General features: G+C 57.1%; 2 protein-coding genes across 5 annotated transcripts; both read right to left on the reverse strand.

Annotated features, from left to right (window-relative positions):
- Nucleotides 1–2,745: 2,745 nt before the first annotated feature.
- Nucleotides 2,746–16,213, reverse strand: TNNT1 (troponin T1, slow skeletal type). 4 transcript variants are annotated; one of them, XM_014856653.3, is made up of 14 exons: nt 15,964–16,213; nt 14,436–14,478; nt 14,321–14,334; nt 14,042–14,071; nt 13,770–13,802; nt 12,964–12,985; nt 10,808–10,871; nt 10,064–10,180; nt 9,749–9,826; nt 7,679–7,792; nt 6,471–6,580; nt 3,909–3,999; nt 3,746–3,786; nt 2,746–2,884 (listed from the first exon to the last, which is right to left on the reverse strand). In XM_014856653.3, the coding sequence occupies exons 1-14, from the start codon at nt 16,196–16,198 to the stop codon at nt 2,839–2,841; spliced, it is 1,038 nt and encodes a 345-aa protein (XP_014712139.2). In that variant the 5' UTR covers nt 16,199–16,213; the 3' UTR covers nt 2,746–2,838. The 4 variants fall into 4 exon arrangements, with proteins under 4 accessions (XP_014712139.2, XP_070355519.1, XP_014712141.2 ...); XM_070499418.1 differs by having other exon boundaries at nt 14,021–14,071; XM_014856655.3 differs by lacking the exon at nt 13,770–13,802.
- A 1,247-nt stretch (nt 16,214–17,460) lies between these two features.
- Nucleotides 17,461–20,958, reverse strand: TNNI3 (troponin I3, cardiac type). The gene is made up of 8 exons (XM_014856656.3): nt 20,800–20,958; nt 20,479–20,491; nt 20,266–20,334; nt 19,797–19,838; nt 19,397–19,528; nt 18,919–19,008; nt 18,195–18,371; nt 17,461–17,592 (listed from the first exon to the last, which is right to left on the reverse strand). Exons 1-8 carry the CDS (start codon nt 20,808–20,810, stop codon nt 17,509–17,511), a joined length of 618 nt encoding a protein of 205 aa, XP_014712142.1. The 5' UTR covers nt 20,811–20,958; the 3' UTR covers nt 17,461–17,508.
- Between the last annotated feature and the right edge of the window lie 156 nt (nt 20,959–21,114).

Genomic DNA, 21,114 nt, shown 5'->3' on the forward strand with positions numbered 1-21,114 from the left:
TCCTTCTCCACCACTGTGGGTTTGTTAGGGAGAGAGAACTTGTCTTTGTGTTTAGATGCCAGAGCACCCAGAGACACACCCACGCATGGCGGACAGGCCTGGTCTCACTCTGAGACCCAGGGCATTTGTCCTTGGGGAGTGGATGTGTGTGTTCCGTGGGCAGCATCTATATGTGGGAGTTGGGTAGCCAAAGGGACTGTGTCAGAGAATGCTAATTACCTGCCCATAACTATCATCTCCTTCCTCAAAAATAGAACCCTGATTGTATTTGGAAAGAGCAAGGCAGAGACCCAGTCTTCCTTGCACTGTGGGGTGGCCAATAGGATGTAAATGAACACGGCTGGGTGGAGATTCCAGAAAGGCTTTGCAAAGGGGGCTGCTTCAGCTGAGAGGTGCCCACAGCTGAACTTCTCACCTTTCGCTTCTTCCTGGAGGCACATGTGAGGGCTAGAGCTCCAGAAATCACAGTGTGACCACGAAGTGACTTTGCAGATGGAAGCAGAGAAGAAAGGCAGAAGGCGTTTCAATTGCTGATGGCAATTTGGATCTGCCCTTCCTGCCCTGGACTGCCCCGCTCTCGTCGTTAGGCTCCGTGTGAGAAAACAAAGCCCAGGTGCATTGAAACCATTGTTATTTTGGGTCGCTCTTATTAGCAGACAAGCATATCTCCTGAATGACATTGCCTAGTACTGGCATTGTGATGAGGAGGGATCGGAGTGAGCTGATGACCACAGGAGGTAAATGAAATCCTGGAAGCACGAGGTTAGGCTGAAATGCATGAAAGAAAATCCTGCACGTCCATTAGAAAGAAAACCACGAGAGACCACATAGAGAGAGGTCCCAGCTGTCCCAAAAGGGGCCATCCTAAACCAGCCAGCCCCAGCTGCCCCAACAGAAGATGGCAGATGTCCCAGCGAGCCCAGCCAAGACCAGCCGAGCCCAAGCAGACAAGAACCACCTGGCCAAGCCCAGCCCAAACCGCCGACCCGTGAAACCACAAGCTAAATAAATAGCTGCTGTGGAAACCCAGTTAGACTTGGGGTCGTTGGTTATGCAGCGAAAGCAGAGTGACGCAGGGTCACTTTCCAAGAGGCCTGAGAGCCTGCTGGTTGCAAATAATCGATGGCTGTGGTAAGACACGGTGGACAGAGAAACGGCGGTTTCGGTGAGGCACCTCGTGCCAGAGACGACTAGCTGTCCGCCAATATTCGTTCTCCCTTTCTTTCCCATCATAATAGAACCCCTGATTTCAAGTGGGGTGTACCAGGCCGCCTAGAACAACGCTGCATTCCCAACCTTCTCGCAGCTGGAGACGGCGCTGTAATTAACTTCTGCCAGCAGGACTGAGTGTGGTGAGGAGGTCTCCTCTTTCTGTTTGGCCCCTTCCCGCCGTCTGGAACCAAGGCTGGTGGAGCTATGACTGATCATTCATTTCTCACAGCTCTGGAGGCTGGAAGTCTGGGAGCAGGGTGCCTGCATGCTCTGGGTCTGGCGAGGCCCAAGCTCCTGGCTTGCAGACAGCCACGTTCCACCATGTCCTCACTCGGTGCAGAGAGAGCAAGCGCTGCTCTCTTCGCTGACTTCTAAGAGCACTAATCCCATCCTGGGGGCTCCGCCTCATGACCTCATCTGAACCTAATCACCTCCCAAAGGCCCCACTTCCAAACACCATTCCACTGGTGGTTAGGGCTTCCCCATGCGGATCTCGGGGTGCAAGATTCAGTCCACAACACTTACCCGGTGGACAAAGGCAACACCCCAGGGATGGCAGCCACACGATGGAAGGAGCCTGGGCACCCATCTCAACTCAGACTTTGCTATGTGAGAGAAATCAACGATCTTGCGCAAGCCGCCATTATTTGGGATTTCAGGCCCAGTAGCCAGACCCACGTGTTCACCAATATGAGTCCGATTCGGAAAGTCACAAAGGCAGAGCAACAAAGGATGGGCATTTATCTGTCTCCGAGCTGATCCTGCCATGAGCAACCTTACGAATTTTTTTGTTTGGCTTGGTTTTGCATTTTAAAATTCAGATATATAATTCACATACCAAAACTTTTGCCATGTTAAAGTGTACAACTCAGTGAGTTTTTTTTATATTCCAAGGTCATGCAACCCTCATTACTAATTCCAAAACATTTTCACCACCCCAAAAAGAAACACAGTCCCTTTACCATAACCCACCATTCCTCCCTCCCTGTGGACCTTGGAAACCACTAATCTACCCCCTGCCTCTATGGGTTTCTCTTCTAGATATTTCACATAAATGGAATCAAGCCTTTTGTGTCTGGCTTCTCTCGCTGAGCATCGTGTTTTGAAATTCATCCATGTTGTCACATGTGTCAGGCTTCATTCCTTTTCATGCCTGAATAATATTCCCTTGGATCCATTCATCAGTTGAGGGACATTTGGGTGGTTTCCACCTTTTGGCTGTTGTGAATAATGCCGCTGCCAACATTTGTACACTACTTTTTGTGTGGACATATGTTTTCATTTCTCTTGGGCATATACGTAGGAGGGGAATGGCGGGGTCTCTGGGTAATTCTACGTTTAACTTTTTGAGGCATGGCCAGCCTGTCTTCCACAGCGGCTGCACCTGTGACCTGCCTCCGGCAGTGTGGGAGGGTTAACTCTACATATCACTGGAACGATTGGTGAGGATTCCCCAAGCAGTATCGAGTTGGTGATGAGAAGCCTATTAACTGAGAGAGGCTGGCGCACGCTAATAATCAAAGAACTCAGCAGGAGCCTGCAGGGGGAGCGTTTATTTCAAGCTATGGATGGACAAACACTCCGTGGGCTCCCGGGCACCTCAGGGTGGGCCACCGCCCCACGTCCTCACTTCCAGCGGCCTCCGACGCGGCCCTTCCCTGCCCCCTTCCGGCTGTAAGAGAAGGGCAGGGTGTCAGGAGGGAGGGGCTTCCCCACCTCTGAGATGGGGCCCCCCTCAATTCAGGAAGTCCCTCCCCCGAGATACCGCCCTCCCCGCCAGAGGAAGAGGCAGTAGACGCGTCCACTTGGGGTTCCCTGACTCGGGTGGTGCTGTTGGTCGGAGCCCAGCTCCCAGCGACATGCAGGAGCTAACACTTGGTGGGCTGAGGATGTTCCTGGGGTGCTGATCAGTGTTTATGGGGGGCTGGGGGAAGGAAGGGATGAGTGACTGAGAGTGGGCAACATGCAAAGGGGGCCAAGGCTGGGTGAAGGGGACAGAAAATGGGAGAGAGACAGCGAGGGAGAGAGAATAAAGGAATAGAGAGCAGAAGGGAGGGAGGGAAGGAGGCTGGGCAGGCAGAGCCAGAAACTGAAACATTGACCGCCAGTTTCTCAGCCTCCACACTCTTGATGTTGGGGCCTGGATCGCTCTTTGGGGTGGGGCCCGGCCTGAGCATGGATGGATGCTGAGCGGCATCCACGGCCTCCCCCCTCTGGATGCCAGGAGCACCCCCTCTGGTTGTGACAACCAAACACGTTCCAGACGTTGCCCAATGTCCCCTGGGAGGCAAGATCGCCACCCCAGAGCCACTGATCTAGAGGGACTGAAACAAGGATGGAGACGCCAGAAGAGAGAGGGCAGAGAGGAAAGGAGAAAGAATGGAGGTCTCAGAGCATGAGGGCCAAAGATACGGACAGACACCAAGAGGGATGAGGGACTGAGACTTGCAGAGCGAGGGGGGAACAAAAGGGTGGGGAAGAAACCCCGACAGCCAGAGGGAGGGGCGTGGGGCTCAGGCCCGGGGACACTCACAACTTCTGGGCGTGGCTGATGCGGTTATACAGCACGTTGATCTGCGGAGGCGGGAGGGAGATGCTGAGACCGCAGCTGGGGGCCGGGCCCCGCCCACCCCGCCGCCCTGCTCCGGCCAGGCCCAGCCGGCCCAGCCGGGGACCCCAGCAGGGACGGGTCTCACCTCGTATTTCTGCTGCTTCAGCTTCGCCATCAAGTCAAACTTCTCGGACTCCAGCTGGTGGATCCAGTCGGACAGCTCCTGCGCCTTCTCCCTGGCGGGGCAGAAGGGATGTCATGGCGGGGAGCCGGGCCGCGCCCCAGGCCCAGAGGGGCTGAGGGAACTGTCCAAAGCCACACAGCGAGTCTCTGAGTTCGGCCTTATTGGTGTCATTTTGTTAATATTTGAGGCCAAAATGTTCAAAGTGAATTGCGGCAGAGGGTTTTAATCTCTCTGCCCACTTTCTCTCTATCTAAAATGGAGATTCATATCTCCCTAAAGGAGAATGAGGTCATGGTTAAGGGCCCAGGCTCCGGAGTCAGAAAGGCCTGGTTCAGTCCCAGCTCTGCCATTCTCTGGTATCTGACTACGGCCAAGCACCTTCTCCTAGGAGCCTATTTCCCTCTCCAAAAAATGTAGAAATAAAACTGGGAAAGAGATACCAGCCTCCTGCTCAATAGCCCCACTCCCTTTCTTCCTTAGAAACAGAACTATTTGAAATCGTCCCAGTTGAAAAGCTACTTTCACCAATCTCCCTTGCCAGTAGGTGTGGCCAGTGAAACGAAAGTTGGCCATTGGGTGACTCTTCCCTTGCAACTTCTTTCTGCTGCTTGGATGCAATGGCTGGAGCTCCAGCAGCCATATTGGACCATGAGGTGATTTTGTGGTGGAGCAGAAAAATAGGAGTCTGGGTCTCTAATGATTTTGGGAGTTGCCATACCAGCCGTGGACTACAGATTTCTTCTATGTGAGAAAATAAAGTTCCGTATTTTAGGCTGCTATAGTCAGCTCTCAGTTACTAGAGGCCAAATATTCTTAACTGATGAAAATCTATTGCATTGAGCTGTGGTAGGATGAGATGGCAGGTGTAAAGCACCTGGCTCATAGTAAACACTCTATAAAGCTAGTTGTTACTATTTATTTTGTTACTACTAACATTCTTTGTTTGGTTTGGCCAGCTAATGGCTTTCAAATGCCCCCTCCTCCATGGCATATTTTATTTAACAATTTTATAGACTTTTATATGACCTCTATCTAATAAATAAAATGGAGGTAACTAAAGAGACTCAAAAAACATAAGTGTTTGAGCTGGCCCGGTGGTGCAGCAGTTAAGGTCGTATGTTCCACTTCTCAGCAGCCCGGGGTTCGTCGGTTCAGATCCCCGGTGTGGACATGGCACCGCTTGGTAAGCCATGCTGTGGTAGGCATCCCGCATATAAAGTGAAGGAGGATGGGCATGGATGTTAGCTCAGGGCCAGTCTTCCTCAGAAAAAAAAAAAAAAAAAGAGGATTGGCAGTAGTTAGCTCAGGGCTAATCTTCCTCAAAAACAAAAAACAAAACAAAAATATATATACAAGTGGACCCAAATTATGAGTGGATGTGTGGTAGGGGACAGAAAAAAAGAAGAAAAAGGAAAAATGGACATTAACAATGTGTTCTTTTATGCCAGGCCCTGTGAGAACGTGCTGGGGAGGGAGGGTGCGAGGCCGGCCCAAAGGCCTTCCAAGAGCCGACTCTGCCATCTTCTCCACATACGTCATCCTCACACCGGTCGTTTGAAGTCAGCATAGTCGGACTGTTTACACTGTGGAAATGGGCAAACGCTCAAATCTGGATTTTTTTGTTCCTGGAGAGCCGGCTGTTAACCATTTACCATCACACCACTTTATAACACAGCAAGAAAGAGCACAGGCTACTGCACCAGACTCCCGGGGTTCAAGTCCCAACTCCTCCACTTGCAAGCTGTACAACCCTGGAAAGGTTACTTAACCACTCTGTGCCTCAGGCTCCTCATCCCCAGCCCGAGGATAGTAATAGCATCTACCTCACAGGGTGGTAAGCCCTCCACCGGGAGCCGCTGCAGCCATTGTTATTATCATCATTGATTGTTATCTCACCAACCCTTCACAGCTCTGTGGGAAAGATTTTTTTTTACCGTATCCTCATTTTACAAATGATAAAAGGGAAGCCCAGAGACACTTAATAACGAGCTCCAGCCCCCATCACTGGACCCACGGCCCCGCCGGAGACCAGCAAGAAGCAGATGAGGAGGCCCCTGAAGGAAAGAGCCCCAGCAGCCCGCCCTCTGGTGGCTTATCACAGGACGCCGATGGGCCTGGGAACGGGTCGCGAAGGGGAGAGGGTTCCATCGGGTAGAGACTGGGCTGGACATTTCTCACCAGCGTGTCGACTTTAAGCCGGGTGAAAGATGAGGCCCATTCAGAGTCCCCACAAGGCGTCATGGAGTCAGCATCATCTCCTAAATTTTGGTGGGCCATGTCGCCTGGCTTCCCACGATATTACCTCCCAGACTCATGGGTCTCGGCTCCCACAAAAAGTGGGTCCTGTATCAGTGACACGTTTCACAGAGGAGGCCACAGGGGCCCAGAGACCGGAGACACTTGCCCAAAGTCACAGCACCAATGCAGAGCTGGGGCTTCCGCCCACCCGGATCTGGGTGAGGGTCCTCTTATCTCCCTGTCTCACCCCAGGCCCCTCCCACTCCGAGCCCCCTCCCCACCTACCGGAGCTGCTCCTCTCCCATGTGGTCGATGTTCAGAGGCTTTTTACGCTCGGACAGGATGCGCACTTTCATCTCCCGTCCCGTCTGGCGCTTACCCCGCTTTTGTTCTGCCTGAGAGTTGGGAAGGGGACATCTTCAACTGGAGGACAGATCCTCCAAATGACCCCTACATCAGCAGCCAGGGGTCTGCGTTCCTGGCCAACATCTCCCTCAGACCCGAGGGTGCAGGCCCCCAGCCCCTCCTCCCTCAGACCCGGGAGTCCGGACCCCCAGCTCCTCCTCCCTCAGACCCAGGAGTCCAGGCTCCCAGCCCCTCCTCCCTCAGACCCGGGAGTCCAGGCCCCCAGCCCCTCCTCCCTCAGACCCAGGAGTCCAGACCCCCAGGCCCTCCTCCCTCAGACCCGGGAGTCCAGGCCCCCAGCCCCTCCTCCCTCAGACTCAGGGGTCCAGACCCCAACCCCTCCTCCCTCAGACCCGAGGGTCCAGGCCCCCAGCCCCTCCTCCCTCAGACCTAGGGGTCCGGACCTCCAGCCCCTCCTCCCTCAGACCCAGGAGTCCGGACCCCCACCCCTCCTCCCTCAGACCCAGGAGTCCGGGCCCCCAGCCCCTCCTCCCTCAGACCCAGGAGTCCGGACCCCCACCCCTCCTCCCTCAGACCCAGGAGTCCGGGCCCCCAGCCCCTCCTCTCTCAGACCCAGGAGTCCGGGCCCCCAGCCCCTCCTCCCTCAGACCCAGGAGTCCGGACCCCCACCCCTCCTCCCTCAGACCCAGGAGTCCGGACCCCCACCCCTCCTCCCTCAGACCCAGGAGTCCGGGCCCCCAGCCCCTCCTCCCTCAGACCCAGGAGTCCAGCTCCCAGCCCCTCCTCCCTCAGATGCAGGAGTCCAGGCCCCAAGCCCCTCCTCCCTCAGACCCAGGAGTCCAGGCCCCCAGCTCCTCCTCCCTCAGACCCAGGGGTCCAGGCCCCAGCCCCTCCTCCCTCAGACCCAGGGGTCCAGGCCCCCAGCTCCTCCTCCCTCAGACATAGGGGTCCAGACCTCCAGCCCCTCCTCCCTCAGACCCAGGAATGGGGACCCCCAAACCCTCCTCCCTCAGAACTGGGAGGAGTCCAGGCCCCCGGCCCCTCCTCCCTCAGGAACCAGAAGTCTGGGCTCCCAGTTGCCCCCTCCCTAGGAACCTAGACCTCAGGCCCCAGCAGGCTGAACTCACCTTGACCAGGTAACCCCCAAAATGGGCCCCCATGTTGGACAGGACCTTCTTCTTTTTGGCATCATCCTCAGCCCGCTTCTTGGCCTCTTCCTCTTCCTTCCGCATCTTCTCCTCCTGTGGGAAGAAAGGAGTTAACCGACTGAGGGGATGTGGGAGCGGGGCTCAGTTCTGTGCTGAGTGAAGCGGGGCACAAGGAGGGATAAAACCCAATGACCAGTAAGAGTAAGTATGGGAACAGGCCAGGATGCAGACGTTCCCTCCTGGCCCTTCCAGGCCTGGCTGTGTGACCACCTGTAAGTCCCTCCTCCTTCTGGGCCTTAATGCCACCCCAGCAAAAAGTAAAATGGGGCAGGGATGTGCTTGCCTTTCTTGCATCCCTCCAGCCTGAAATGGCCAATGGTGACTTTGCTGTGTGACCTCAGTACAGACACTCACCCTCTCTGGGACTTGGTCTCCCTTAGTCTCATGAGATGAGAATGACTGTCCTCAGAGGGTCAAGGAGGGTAACTGATGATGGCAGCAGGGAGCTCAGAGGTTCTTGGCCTTGAGCCTGAGGAAGCGGCTCTTAACTTTCTAGCAAAGGCACTACCACGTTCCAGAAAGTCTACATGGCATATTCCAGAAATAGTGGCTCGCCCAGACGGAACCCCCTCTCCCCACTGAAAGGGCTGGTGAGTGGGCGTGATGGGTTTTGGCATGTCCAGCATCCCCCACCAGAATTTGTCTCCTATGGCTGCTGTAATCTGCAAACTTAGTGGCTTAAAACAACGCAGGCTTATTATCCTACAGCTCTGCAGCCCAGAAGCCTGACACGGGCCTCCCTGGGCTGAAATCAGGCTGCTGGCAGGCCAGTTCCTTCCGGAGGCTCCAGGGGACAATCCACGCCCCTGTCATGTCCCGCGTCCAGGGGCTGCCTGCACCCCTGGGCTCGTGGCCCCTTCCTCCGTCTTCATTATCTCTGACTCTGACCCTCCTGCTTCCCTCTCCTAAGGACCCTGTGCTGACATGGGGCCCAGCTGGATGATCCAGAATCATCTCCCCATGTCAAGTTCCTTCACTTAATCCTGTCTGCAAAATCCCTTTTGCCATAAGGTACCATTTTCACAGATGCCAGGAATTAGGATGTGAGCGTCTTTGGGGGATCATTATTCTGCCTCCCACGCCACCCTACTCCTGTTCCTCAAAAGTGGTTCAAGTGGTTTGGGCCGGCCCCGGTGGCACAGTGGTTAAGTCCACATGCTCCACTTCAGTAGCCCAGGGTTCGCCAGTTTGGATCCCGGGTACGGACATGGCACCGCTTATCATGCCATGTTGCAGCAGGCTCCCCACATAGAAAGTAGAGGAAGATGGGACAGATGTTAGCTCAGTGCCAGTCTTCCTCAGCAAAAAAAGAGGAGGATTGGCAGAAGATGTTAGCTCAGAACTAATCTTCTTCTTCTTAAAAGAAAAAAAGTGGTTCAAGTGGGCCACTCTTTGATGCCAAGACAGGTCATGTTCCCAAGGCCTAACCCAGTGGAAGCATTCTAACAACTCCCTCAACTAGTCAGGGATTTCCTCCAATCTGAACGCATCCCAGGATTTGCACAGGAGACAGAGAAAAGAGGAGTTTAAGCCAGAGTGGCCAGGGGCCATTTGGCACCCCTGACTGAGAACGGGGTGTCCACTAGGGTGACCAACATTTCAGTTTGCCTGAGGCTAAAGGGATGCAGGATTTTCAGGGCTTAAATCAGGAAAGTCCCAGGCAAACCAGGATGAGTTGGCCACCCTGGTGTCCACAGAAAGATGGGCCAAGGGATGGGAAGAGAAAAGCTGAGTCTTTGTGATATTATGAGTCCCTTGATCCAGCCATGCCTGAAGCAAGCCATGCCCCAGATGTTTTAGTAATATGAGAATAGAATTCTCTTTCTGCTGAATCCAGTTTGAGCTGGGTTTTACCCCCCTTCCAATAGAAAGATCCTTGACTACTACAGCATGAGGACTCTCGGGATCACAGAGAACATCAAGAATGGAAAATGGAGAGTCCAGCTAAAGAAGTAAGGTTGGGCTTCCCAGGGGAGGGGAGGCACCCACCGCCAGCTTGGCCTGCCGCTCGCGCTCCTTCTCCGTTCTGAAGCGCTGTTGTTCGGCCCTCTCTGCCCGGCGCCGCTCCTGGGAGGGGAGAAGAATGAGGGGGTGCAGAGAACACCACTCGCCCGGTCACGCCTTCCCGTGAAGGTCAAGAGCTGAGACGCGCAAGTATGAGTGTGACCACGGATTTGGGTAAATTCCCCAAAGTTTCAGCCTCAGGTCTGTCCTGGAGGGGAAGCACTCTCGGTGTCTCCCAAGACCCAAAGGACGGCCAGGGGTGAGGGAAGAACTCGGAGAACCCCGCGTCCCTCCGCTCACAATACGCTCTTTCAGCGCAACCAGCTCCTCTTCCTCTTTCTTCCGCTGCTCGAAATGCACGTCGATGAGCGTCTGCAGCTCCAGCAGGTCTTTTTCCATGCGCTTCCGGTGGATGTCCTGGGACAGAAGGTGGGAGCCCGGTCAGGCCCAGGCAGCGCGGCGACCAGGCGTCAACCTCTCCGAGCCTCCGGGACGTCGGGAGGGGCAGCCCTTCGCCGCGAGAAGCGACGGGTTTGATTGACAGTTTGCGGGGACCGAGCGCCGCCGTTTAGTCTCTTCCCAGCAGAGGGCAGCAAAGCATCATGTTCCGACGCTCGTGGGGCTCAGGACACCGGGTCCCCAAAGCACCGCGTCTGCCGCTAGTGGGTGTTAGGACGCGCTTGCAAAAGAAGCAAGTGCGGGCGGGGTGGGGGGCGGTGGAGGCCTGCCTGGTGGCGCAGCGGTTAAGTGCGCTCTCCCTTGGCGGCCGGGGGTCCACCGGTTCTGATCCCGGGTGCAGACATGGCACCGCTCATCAAGCCATGCTGTGGCAGGCATCCCACATATAAAAAGTAGAGGAAGATGGGCACGGATGTTAGCTCAGGGCCAGTCTTCCTCAGCAAAAAGACGAGGATTGTCAGATGTTAGCTCAGGGCTGAGCTTCCTCCAAAAAAAGAAGCGAGTGCGGAGGGGCGCGTTTTCCCAACTTGCACAAAGGCGCCCTAAGGGCCAGCAGGACCTGGGGACCGGGTGTCTGTTACTTACATCGAAGTCCACGCGTTCCCCTTCTGGGATCTTTGGCGGGATCAGTGGAGGTACCACGGGCCGGCTGTGTGGACAGAAGAGGAGAGAGACTGTGAGCGGTTTGACCCCCCTGACGGAACTCCCGGGCGGTGCTGTCCAGGTGGGCAGCCACCGGCCACACGTGGTTCCTGAGCACCTGAGATGCAGCTGGTCCGAATGGAGAGGGGCTGTGGGCGAGACGGACACGCCGGGTTTCCAAGACTTGGGTCCAACAAAATAATGTAAAAGAATTCAATAATGTTTTATATCGATTACATGTTGAAATGAAATTTCAGATATAACAGGTTGAATAAAATATGTTGTTGAGAGTAATTACACTTGTTTTGTTTTACTTTTTTTAAACGTGGCTGGTTAAAAATTTAAAGCTACACGCGAGGCTTGCATTCTCTCTGTAGTGGGCGGGGCTGCTCTGGGGTCACCCTGGCCTCTCCGTGATTTCCTGCCCCCGGCCCCCACTTCCTCGGAATTCTCTCTTCCCTTGGTTTCTGAGATAGTGCCCTCTCCGGATTTGCTTCTGACTCCTCTGGCTGTCCCATCTCTGTCTCCTTGTCCCCCGGTGAGCCCTTCGAAGAGTTTGTCCTTTTGTTCATTCATAGGACATCTTCATGATCAATGTCATTCACCCCTGTGACCTCCATTGGTGAATCCAACTCTGTCTGCAGCCCAGACGCTCTCCTTTGCCCCAGACTTGTTAACAGAGCCCCCCTGTGTTTTTCCCCCCTTCCCACACACCATGCCTTCCCCAGGGTAGAGGCGGCAGCCGCCCCATCCCTTGGGTTCCCCAGATGAGACCCTGGCATCTGTCCTCACCTCCTCCCTCCCCTGATCCAACAGCTCAGCAGTTCCCAGGTCCTGTCCCTTTTGCTGGGGGACCTTTCTCAGACTGCCCCCTCCTCTCCACCCCATGCCCTCCGGCCCAGCTCAGGCCCCATCTCCTCTCACCTGTCCATGCCAGCCTCCTCCCTGGCCTCCCAGCCTCCAGCTGTCCACCTTCGGTTCATCTTCCTTCATGACTTCAGAGGGGTCTTTCTAACACCCAGATCTAACCCTGTCCCTCCTCTGCTCAGCATCCTTCTGTGACTCCACTACCCTGAGACAAAGTCCAAACAACTCATCCCGGCGTCCAAAGCCCTTCTCCATCTGGCCCCAGCCAAATTCTCCGGTGTCTTCTCTCCTCATTCTCAGATGCACACCACATTTCACGGCTCCCCGGCCATGTCACGTACCTTGGCACCCCCAGGCCTTTGCACATGCTGTTCTGTCTGCCTGCAGTGTCCTTCTCCTGATATACTCCACCCTCGAGACCATCCCTCCTCCAACAAGCCCTCCTTGACCCTGAAGTACATCTGTGCTCTCATGTTCCCCCTTGTTTTCCTACCCAGATCTGACCTTATGCCTCCTCTGCTCAACTTCCATGGCTCCCCAGTGCCCTGGTCTTCATGGCTCTGCCCTTTCTTGCACCCTATACTCCAGCCACAATGAAATTCACACCACTGCCCATACAGGCCCAGAGAATTTCTGCTTCTAGGTTTTTTCTCATGTTTGGATGGCTGCCTCTTTGCCTCTCCAAGCTTTGGCCACAATGTCACCTCTTCCAGGGCCCCTCTCCTTCGTGAACTCTCACGCCTCCAATGGTCTGCCTGGATTAGGATCCCCCTCGTCAGAAGGACTTATTTCTGAGTCTCTTCCCTGAAATACTGGCCTAGATCCAGCCACTGGACCTTGCCCGCACCACACCGCTGTCTTGTCTACAATGTCCCTTCTACCTCCTTCGGCTAGCGAACTCCTCATCCCTCAGGACTCAGGTATCACCTCCCTGGGGAAGCCTGCCTTGATTGCCTAGGGCACGGGGAGGGCCCTCTTCTGTGCTGCTCTGGGACTCTGGGCCGCCATCACTGTATCTGGGTCTGTTTCACCAACCGGGAAGCCAGGGGCCGACTCGCCAAACACAGTGGGAAGTTCTCCAGAAACGTTTGCTGAAAGAGGGCCTTGCTGACTGTCCTGCCGTCTATATCAATTTCCCCGCTCTCCTCCCCTGCCTTTCTTGGCCCTATCGCTGGAGTTGGGGGACACATTTGGGAGGATGTGATTGGGACCGCCACCCCCTAGGATCTCACCTTGGTTTGGGGCGTTCCTCTTCTGGTGGGGGGATACAAAGAGATAATTAGCAAGAGCTCATGGGGGCAGGCCTGAGACACCCAGAGGAGGGAACCCCCCAGAACTTGGTCCCCAGAAGCCCAGTTCCCTCCTGCTGCTGCTCTGGGGGGGGGGGGGCAGGAGGGGGAGGAGAAAAGGGGAGGAGGGAAATCAGGATGGCCGGAAGGAGGAGGAGGGTCACACGCATCAGATATACATTCAGAACCGGTGTGGGGATCCCCCTCCTTTCTGGGAACCCAGGGGTCCAAACTCCCAAACCCTCCTCCTTCTACCCACCCAGAGCTCCAGCCCTCCTCCATGAAGACCTAGCAGTGCAGAGGGGCCCCAAACCCTCTCTTCACTCAGTGACCCAGGAGTTGTGTCCCCGGCCCCCTCCCCCTTGGGGACACAGGAACGGGGACTCCCAGAGCTAGCCCCTTCTGCCACCCAGGCCCCAACCTTTGAATGTATATGGAGGAGAAAAATAACAGACAGGGTCAGGGGCGAAGATGAGGGGGGATGGGGTGGTGCCCCTCCGCAAACATCCAACCCTTCTGTAAGTATTCCTCCAGGCTGGGGAAGAAGGCTTGGGTGTCGGTCCCTTTAAGACGGAAGGGAAAGGGTTAAAGCCGCCGCGAGGCTATTTTCCCTTCGCGGCCTCCAGGGGGCGCGCGCGCTCCGGGGCTTAAAGGGCCGGGCCTGGGGCGGGTTACGCGGGCGGGAGGGAGTCATCGCGGAGGTCTGGGCCCCCGAAATCGGTCTTGAGAAGCGAAGCAGCCGTGGTTACCTCGCTCTGCCACCGGCTCCGTCTCCTCGGTGGCTGGGGAGGGGGCAGGAGGAGAAGCGAGGATTTGGGGAGCCAGGCGGGGAGCGGCCACGCCGGGGATGGGAGGGGGAGAGATGGGAGAGAGGGGAGAGGCTGTTAAAGGAACTGAAGCCGAGGTCTTCGGGACCCCCGTGCCCCGCCAGCCTCCACCCCTGGACCAGTGTTCCCACCCCACCCGGCCCGGCGGCCCGCGTCCGCGTCCAGCTCCAGACCTGCGGAGTCCGGGGCCTCACCTTCCTCCTCCTCCTCGGCAGCCTCCTCTTCTGGAAGGGGTGGGGCAGAGAGGAGAGGGCGTTAGGAGCCCAGGGGGGCCGGGGCCGAGGGACTCCTCTGGGCCTCAGGTGCAGATGGGCACCGTGCGCCTCTGCCGCTGGCCCTGGGAGAGCACCTGGACACGCTCCCGCAGCCTCCCCGGCTTCCTCCCGGGAAGGGGCCGCACCTCCCCTCGCCTCCCACTGGCTTTGTGCGGGGGGGTGTCCCTACTCCCCGAGGCCAGTGCACTGCCCACTCACCTTCTGGCTGCTCCCTGAGGACCGAGTGGGAGGGAAAGAAGGAGGGGGAAAGTTAGAGGCTTTGGAGGTGGGAGAGTGTCTCCCCTTCTCCAAGCCCCCAGTCGGCATCACTCACTCCTCATATTCCTGCTCTTCCGTGTCCGACATCCTGATGTGACCTAGGACCGCAGAGAACAGGCGGAGTGGGGTGGGGTCCAGAAGGAGGGGGCTGGAGGCTGGACTTTCTGAGGGAGGACGGGCTAAGGGCCTGGACCCCTGGGTCTGAGGAAGGAGGGGCTGGAGCTTCTGAGTCTGAAGGAGGAGGGGCTGGGGGCCTAGACTCCCCGATCTGAGGGAGGAGGGCCCGGGGCCTGGACCCCTGGGTCTGAGGGAGGAGGGGCTGGGGCCTGGACCCCTGGGTCTGAGGGAGGAGGGGCTGGGGCCTGGACCCCTGGGTCTGAGGGAGGAGGGGCTGGGGGCCTGGACCCCTGGGTCTGAGGGAGGAGGGGCTGGGGCCTGGACCCCTGGATCTGAGGGAGGAGGGGCTGGGGGCCTGGACTCCTAAACTATGCAAGAGGACAGGGCATTGGGAGGTGTGGCCCAGGCAGCCCAGGCAGAGTCCCAAGGCTGCAGCCCCAGCCCCCTCACCACAGCTGTCATCTTTTGTCTTAGGACATGTCCGTGGGAACTTGATCTCAGTCAGGATTAGGAGAAGGTATTTGGGAAGGGACAGTGGCCTGAAGACAATAGCTGCCCCACCCCCAAGGGCTATTTTGAGGGGATGTCATACAGGGTGAAACAGAGGACATTTCCTAAGAAGGGATGGGGGGCTTCTGGGAGAATTAGTCCCCCCCCTCCCCTCTCCCACCCCCACTCTCCCTCACCTCTGGTTGGTCATCTTCCCACCTGTCTCCTTCCTTCACCTTCACCCACAGCTACCAGGGGACAGGAGGCATCGAGAGCAACTTCTGTCCACACACCTCATCCTGACCCCTAAATGCTTAGACCCCTCCCATCTCTGGGATCCCCTCGGCCTCAAGATGCCCAGTTTGAGTCCCCGCAAATCTCAAGGCCCACACATTCTGAGACCCCAGTGCACGATGCTCCTGGTTTCTGAGGACCAGCAAGTCCTCATATCTCCAGATTCTGAGACTCCGGGTCTTGACAGCCCAGAATGTGGGCCTGGACATCCTATGATCTTGACCCGCCGGGGCCTGATACCACCTAAATTCTGAAACCTCAAGATAACGAGACCCCAAAACCTGGATACTCAAACTCCGAGGCCCAATTCATGATGCCCCGAATTAGGACACTACAAATTCTGACACCTCTAATCATGAGACCTCTGATCCTGAGACCTCAATTCCAAAAATCCCAAATTCTGAGACCCCCCAAGTCCTGACACCCAGACTGTTTGACATTCATGCCCAGATGCCCCCAATTTCTGAGATTCCCTGACTCTGACAGGTCCTAAGGTGTTATATTCTGTAGCCTCCAAATCCTAATACTTTCTCCTCCATTCTCAGTCCCCCTAAAGTCAGAGCCTCTCAACTCCCGGACCTTGATTTTCATGCCCCTTCTGTCTCTTAACTCTTCTCCACACCCCTCACATCTCTCACCCCTCCTGCCCCCTCCCGCGAGGACACCACAGGGCCCGGACTTACCTAAGGCTGGGCCTTCTGAGGCGGTAAACCGTGGGGCAGAGTCTTGCTGGGCCGGCTGAGGCACCCCCGGGTTTATAGCCGGAGGCTCAGCCCCGCCCCCCGGGGGGGAGAGGGAGGAGGAGGGAATTCCTTCTCCAGACGGGAGTCCCAGCTCAGGCTGCCCTGCCCCCACCCGGGCTCCACAGTCGGGATCCAGGCATCTCCGGGCTGCTCGGGGACCCCTCCCCCACCCCATCAGCGCCTCCCTCCCTGGAACCCCGGGCTGAGTCCAGGGCTCCCCACTTCCCTTACAGCACAGGGCATTCTATGCTTTGAAGTCCCCAGGCTCAGCCCACAGTAGGTCCTTGGAGACTGTTTATTGACTAAAGGGGTACAAGGGACACTTTCTCTTTGCATCACTGTCATCACTTTTTCTGTGTCTCTCTGGGCCTCCATCTCTCATACCCTGTTTCTGTCTCTGTGACTCTCCATCTGTGTGTCTCTGTGTCTCTCTCTGCTTCTCAGGCTCCCCCCTCTGTCTCCGTCCATCTCTTTGTCTCCTCCTCCCCACCCCCACTCCTTTGTCTGCCACCAGGATTCCACCCTGGTGACAACAGGCACTAAAGCCGGGCAGCAGGTGTGTGTTGGGGGAGGGGAGAGGGTGGGGTGTCAGGCCCGCGACCTCACCTCCCACCTCCATCTGACGCTGATCTTTTTTGGTATCCCTCTCCCAGCTTCCCTGCCAAGCCATGCCCTTGACCGGTGGGGAGCCAGCCCTGGAGAGTGGGATTGCTCACCCCTCCAGCCTCTCGCTGTCTCTGTCTCTCTCTGTTTCTACCTCACTGTCTGCAGTCTCTGCATCTCTGGGTCTATGCATTTCTCCACGGTTTCTCTTTGGTTCTCTGTTTTGGGCTCTCTCTCTGCATCTCTCTATGTCTGTGTTCTTCACTCTGCATGTGTCTCTGCACGTTTTGTCTCTGCATTTCTGTGTCTCTGCATATCTGTCTCTCTCGGGTCTGTCTGTTAGTGTCTGTGTCTCCTGGTCTCTCTGCGCATGTCTGTCTGTAACACTGTTTCTGTTTCTCTGGCTCTGTCTTTCACGCCTCTATCCTTCTAGCTCTTTCTGGGGTCTCTCTTTATGTCTCTGCAGTTCTCCCTTTTTGGGTCCCTATTTCTGTCGCTATGGGGTCTCCATTGTCTCTGCGTCTCGCTGTGTGTACATCTCTCTGTTTTCCATTTCTTTCTGAGTCTCTGTCTTTTTTCTCCTCTCTCCTTGGGTCTCTGACTCTGTGTGAGTGTCTCTGACTCAGTCTCTGTGTCTCTGGATGTCTCTCTCTTTGGGCCTCGGTCTCCACCTCTCTGTGCAACCCACCTGGAGCAGAGGAGCCTAGAACGCCCTATATCAGAGACCCAGCTCAGCTCCTGGTGTGCGGCATGGCTTTGGGGCGCTCTGCCCTCAGTTCTCCCGTCTCTCTCACACCTAAACCCCCAGGGAGTAAACACACAGCCACTCCCAGGTCAGAGAGAAGCTTTATTCCTCAGGGCCATTCTCAGGGCCAGGGCGGCTCAGCCCTCAAACTTTTTCTTGCGGCCCTCCATTCCACTGAGCGCGTCGATGTTCTTACGCCAGTCTCCCACCTCCCGGTTTTCCTGGAGGGAAGAGGGTCAGAGGTTAGTGGCTCTTCCTGGTCCACAGTCTCAAGCATCCTCCACCTGCCCTCCAGGCTGCTGGGCCACTCTGTTCTGGATGCCTGTCCAAGAATCTCGCTCAGGAACACTTCTTGTCCCCTCCAACAATCCCTTCCAATTTGCCCCATTCACTTCCTGTCTCCCTCTTGCACTTCCTGTCTTCCACATGCACCTCCGGCCTCCCCCCTGCACCTCCTGTCTCCTTCCTACACTTCCTGTCTCCCACCTGCACTTCCTGTCTCCCACGTACACTCCCTACTCCTTACATACATGTTCCTTTCCTATTGCACCTCTGTCTTTCCCCTCCCATTTCCTGTCACCCTGTGCACCTCCTCACTCCTTGCTACTTCCTTTCTCCCTAATGCACTTCCTGCCTTCCCGTTCTACTTCCTGTCTTCCTCTTGCATTTCCTGTGTCCCTCCTATACTTCCTGTTGAGGATCCTTACCACATACTTATCCCCACAACTCCAAGCACCATCTGCCCTCAGGATAGGCCCTGGGATTGTTGCCTCCCACACCCTCACCTCTAAGCACCCCCTTTCCTGGCCCTAGCCATGCTCACCTTCTCGGTGTCTTCCTTCTTCACCTGCTTGAGGTGGGCCCGAAGGTCTAAGGTCTCCTTAGCCCTGGTCCCCAGCAGTGCCTGCATCATGGCATCCGCAGAGATCCGCACCCTCCGCAGGGTGGGCCGCTTAAACTTGCCCCGAAGGTCAAAGATCTTCTGATTCAGATCTGCAATCTGGGGGTGGCCATAAGAGGAGGTGGAGACCCCTCCCTCCACTTCCCCCTTGCCCTACTCTTCCACCCTCCACTCCCCTCCTATCCCTATCCAGGCTTCATCCAGGTTCTCCCCAGCTCAGGCTCCCACTGCCTTTGGGACAAAATCCAAGTTCCTCATCTGGGAACAGGAAGCCCTCCCCGATCCGTCCCAGTGTCTTCTCTGAAAACCACTGAAACTTCCCAGTCCAGCTACATGCATCTCACTGTTCCCCAGCCCGTGCCTGAGCTCATTTACCAACACTCCATGCTGCAGCCACACAATTCCGCAAACATATTTTCTTCTGTCCCACCTCCTGGCTTTTGCATGTGCTGTTCCCTCTGCCTGGGACAGTCTTCCCCGATCATATTGTACTCATCCTTCTGCCCCCACCCTGCCAGACTCACAGACTTGTCCTGGGTCTCCTGGTGTCTGCAACCACAAGCAGCTGCCAGGGGTCAGGCTGAGACCACAGGCCCAGGCATTGCATCCTACCCTGAAGGGACCCAGAATGCCCAGTGCCTCCCACCTCCGTGATGTTCTTGGTGACTTTCGCCTCCACATCGTATCTCTCCTCATCCACCTTGTCCACACGGGCATGGAGCTGTCGGCACAAGTCCTGGTGGAGGAATGGTAGTGTGTGTGGTGAGGGGAAAGCTGGAGATCCAGACTCCTGGGTCTGAGGGAGGAGGAACTGGGGACCTGGACATCTGGTCCTGAAGGATAAGACTGAAGCTGGATTCTGGGGGAACTGTGAACAAGGCAGAACTCCGGAGTCCTGAGAATCTGACTGAATTAGGTTGGAGGAACTGACCTCTGGGTTTTGAGACTGTGGGCAGCTGCAGGCCATATTTCTGAATTCCTGATGGTGAGGATTGGGGAATTGGACGGGAAGGTCCTGAGCAGGAGGGGATACCGCCTATACCCGTGAGTCCTAAGGATGCAAGTCCGGACAGTAGGAACCTCGGACCCCGGGCTGGGCAAGAGTCCCTGGTTACAGCCAGTACCTGCAGCTCCTCGAAGCCCAGCCCAGCCAGCTCCAAAGGCTGGCATCGCGTGCTCAAAGCGCGCCCCTTCTCTCCGCGTCGCTCCTCCGCCTCCCGCTCCAGCTCCTGCTTCGCAATCTGCAGCATCAGGGTCTGCGGAGGGGACCATCGCCCACCCGGCGTAGATGGCTAAGGACTGCGCGCCGGGGAAAGCGGCCTCCGCCCTCCAGAGACCCGCCCCCTCAAGATCAATCATTTCAAGGCCACGCCCCTCCCACGGGGGGCTCTCAGCCGCGAAGCCACGCCCCCATAACGCCGCACAGCAAGCCAAGTCCCGCCCACTCGCACAGCCGAAGCCCCACCCCAACCTTCAAGCTCCGCCCCCTTGAGAACTAGGCGCCCTCTCCAGGCCCATCCGCACCTTCAGCTGCAGTTTTCTTGAGGCGGAGATCTTAGACTTTTTCTGCCGGGGTGAGAAGAACCAATGAAGAATCAGGGAGGGGGGTCCGAAGGTGGGCAGTGAGAGGGGCTTCAGAACCCGCCCCCTGAAACCAGGTCCAGATTTGGGCCTGCTTCCAACTCTGGCCCATAGCCTACGGGAAGCCACGCCCCTCAGCCCCATCCACCAATCTGAGCCTCTGACTCCGGCTAGGCACCACCCACCACTCCCAAAGCAGTCGCAGTTCTCACGGGCACCGGAACTCCGCCCACAGGCAGTTCTCACCAATCCGAGCCCGATTGTGTGCGAAACTCCGCCCCTGAAACCACTCATCCTCTTGGGTTCCGCCCATGGCCGAAGCCCCGCCCCATTGAGGTCCTGGCTCCGCCCCCTCCCCAAGGTGCGGGAAACCCCCTGCGGGGCCCCGCCCCCCGCAGGGCCCCGCCCTCACCTTGGCGTGCGGCTCGGTGGCGTAGGCGCGGTAGTTGGCCGAGGAGCGGCGTCGGACCGGGGGCGGGGCCTAGGGTCAGGGGAACCGAGCCACGTCACCAGCGGGACTCCCTAGCCCCTCTCCATGCCCGCTCTGGGGCTGCAGACTCCCGCCCCAGACCCCTCCACACCACACCATCCCCGGCGGTGCGAATGCACCCACGCCTGCTCTCACCGCATTGCCGCTCCTGCAGGGAGAAAAACCAAGACAGGGGGTTAATGGTGGGCCTGTGTCCCTTCCAGTCCGTCTCCTAAGGGACCCCAGAAGCACCTGTGACTAGGAGGTCCGGCCCACCAGTCCCGTCTTCTCGGGTCCTAGGGGTCTGATTCCCAAACTCTTGCCTCATTCCCACTTACACCCACGAGTCCTGCCCCTCCCTGCCTTCTCAGGCCAGCTCTCCAACCTCGCAGCTCTCACCCATCTCGGGAGCCCGGGAGGTCGCCCCACCTCCCACTACCCGGGTTTCGGGAGACCAGGGTACTAAGCATCACTCACTGGTCCGCCATGCTGAGTCTCAGGCCAGGAGTTGCAGGAGGCAGAGAAGGGGCAAGGGGCTCTTGGAGGGCCAGTGAGAGGGCGTCCGGGGTGACCTTGAAGGAACCCGGGACTTCGGTCTTGTCCGGTCTGCCCAAGCTTCACTGAGGACACTGAGATAAAGGGCGAGGACGGAGACTAAATATACTGTTGCCCCCTCCTCCCCCTGCCCAGGATGCGAGATAACCGGGCGCGTGAGGGGTGGGGCGGGCCGTGCTCCAGCTGAATCACCCCTTCACCTTGGCCGCCTGGGAATCCGGCTCCCCCCTCCCTCAG

Source organism: Equus asinus, chromosome 26 (assembly GCF_041296235.1).
Source record: "Equus asinus isolate D_3611 breed Donkey chromosome 26, EquAss-T2T_v2, whole genome shotgun sequence".
In the NCBI taxonomy this organism is placed as follows: Eukaryota; Metazoa; Chordata; class Mammalia; order Perissodactyla; family Equidae; genus Equus; species Equus asinus.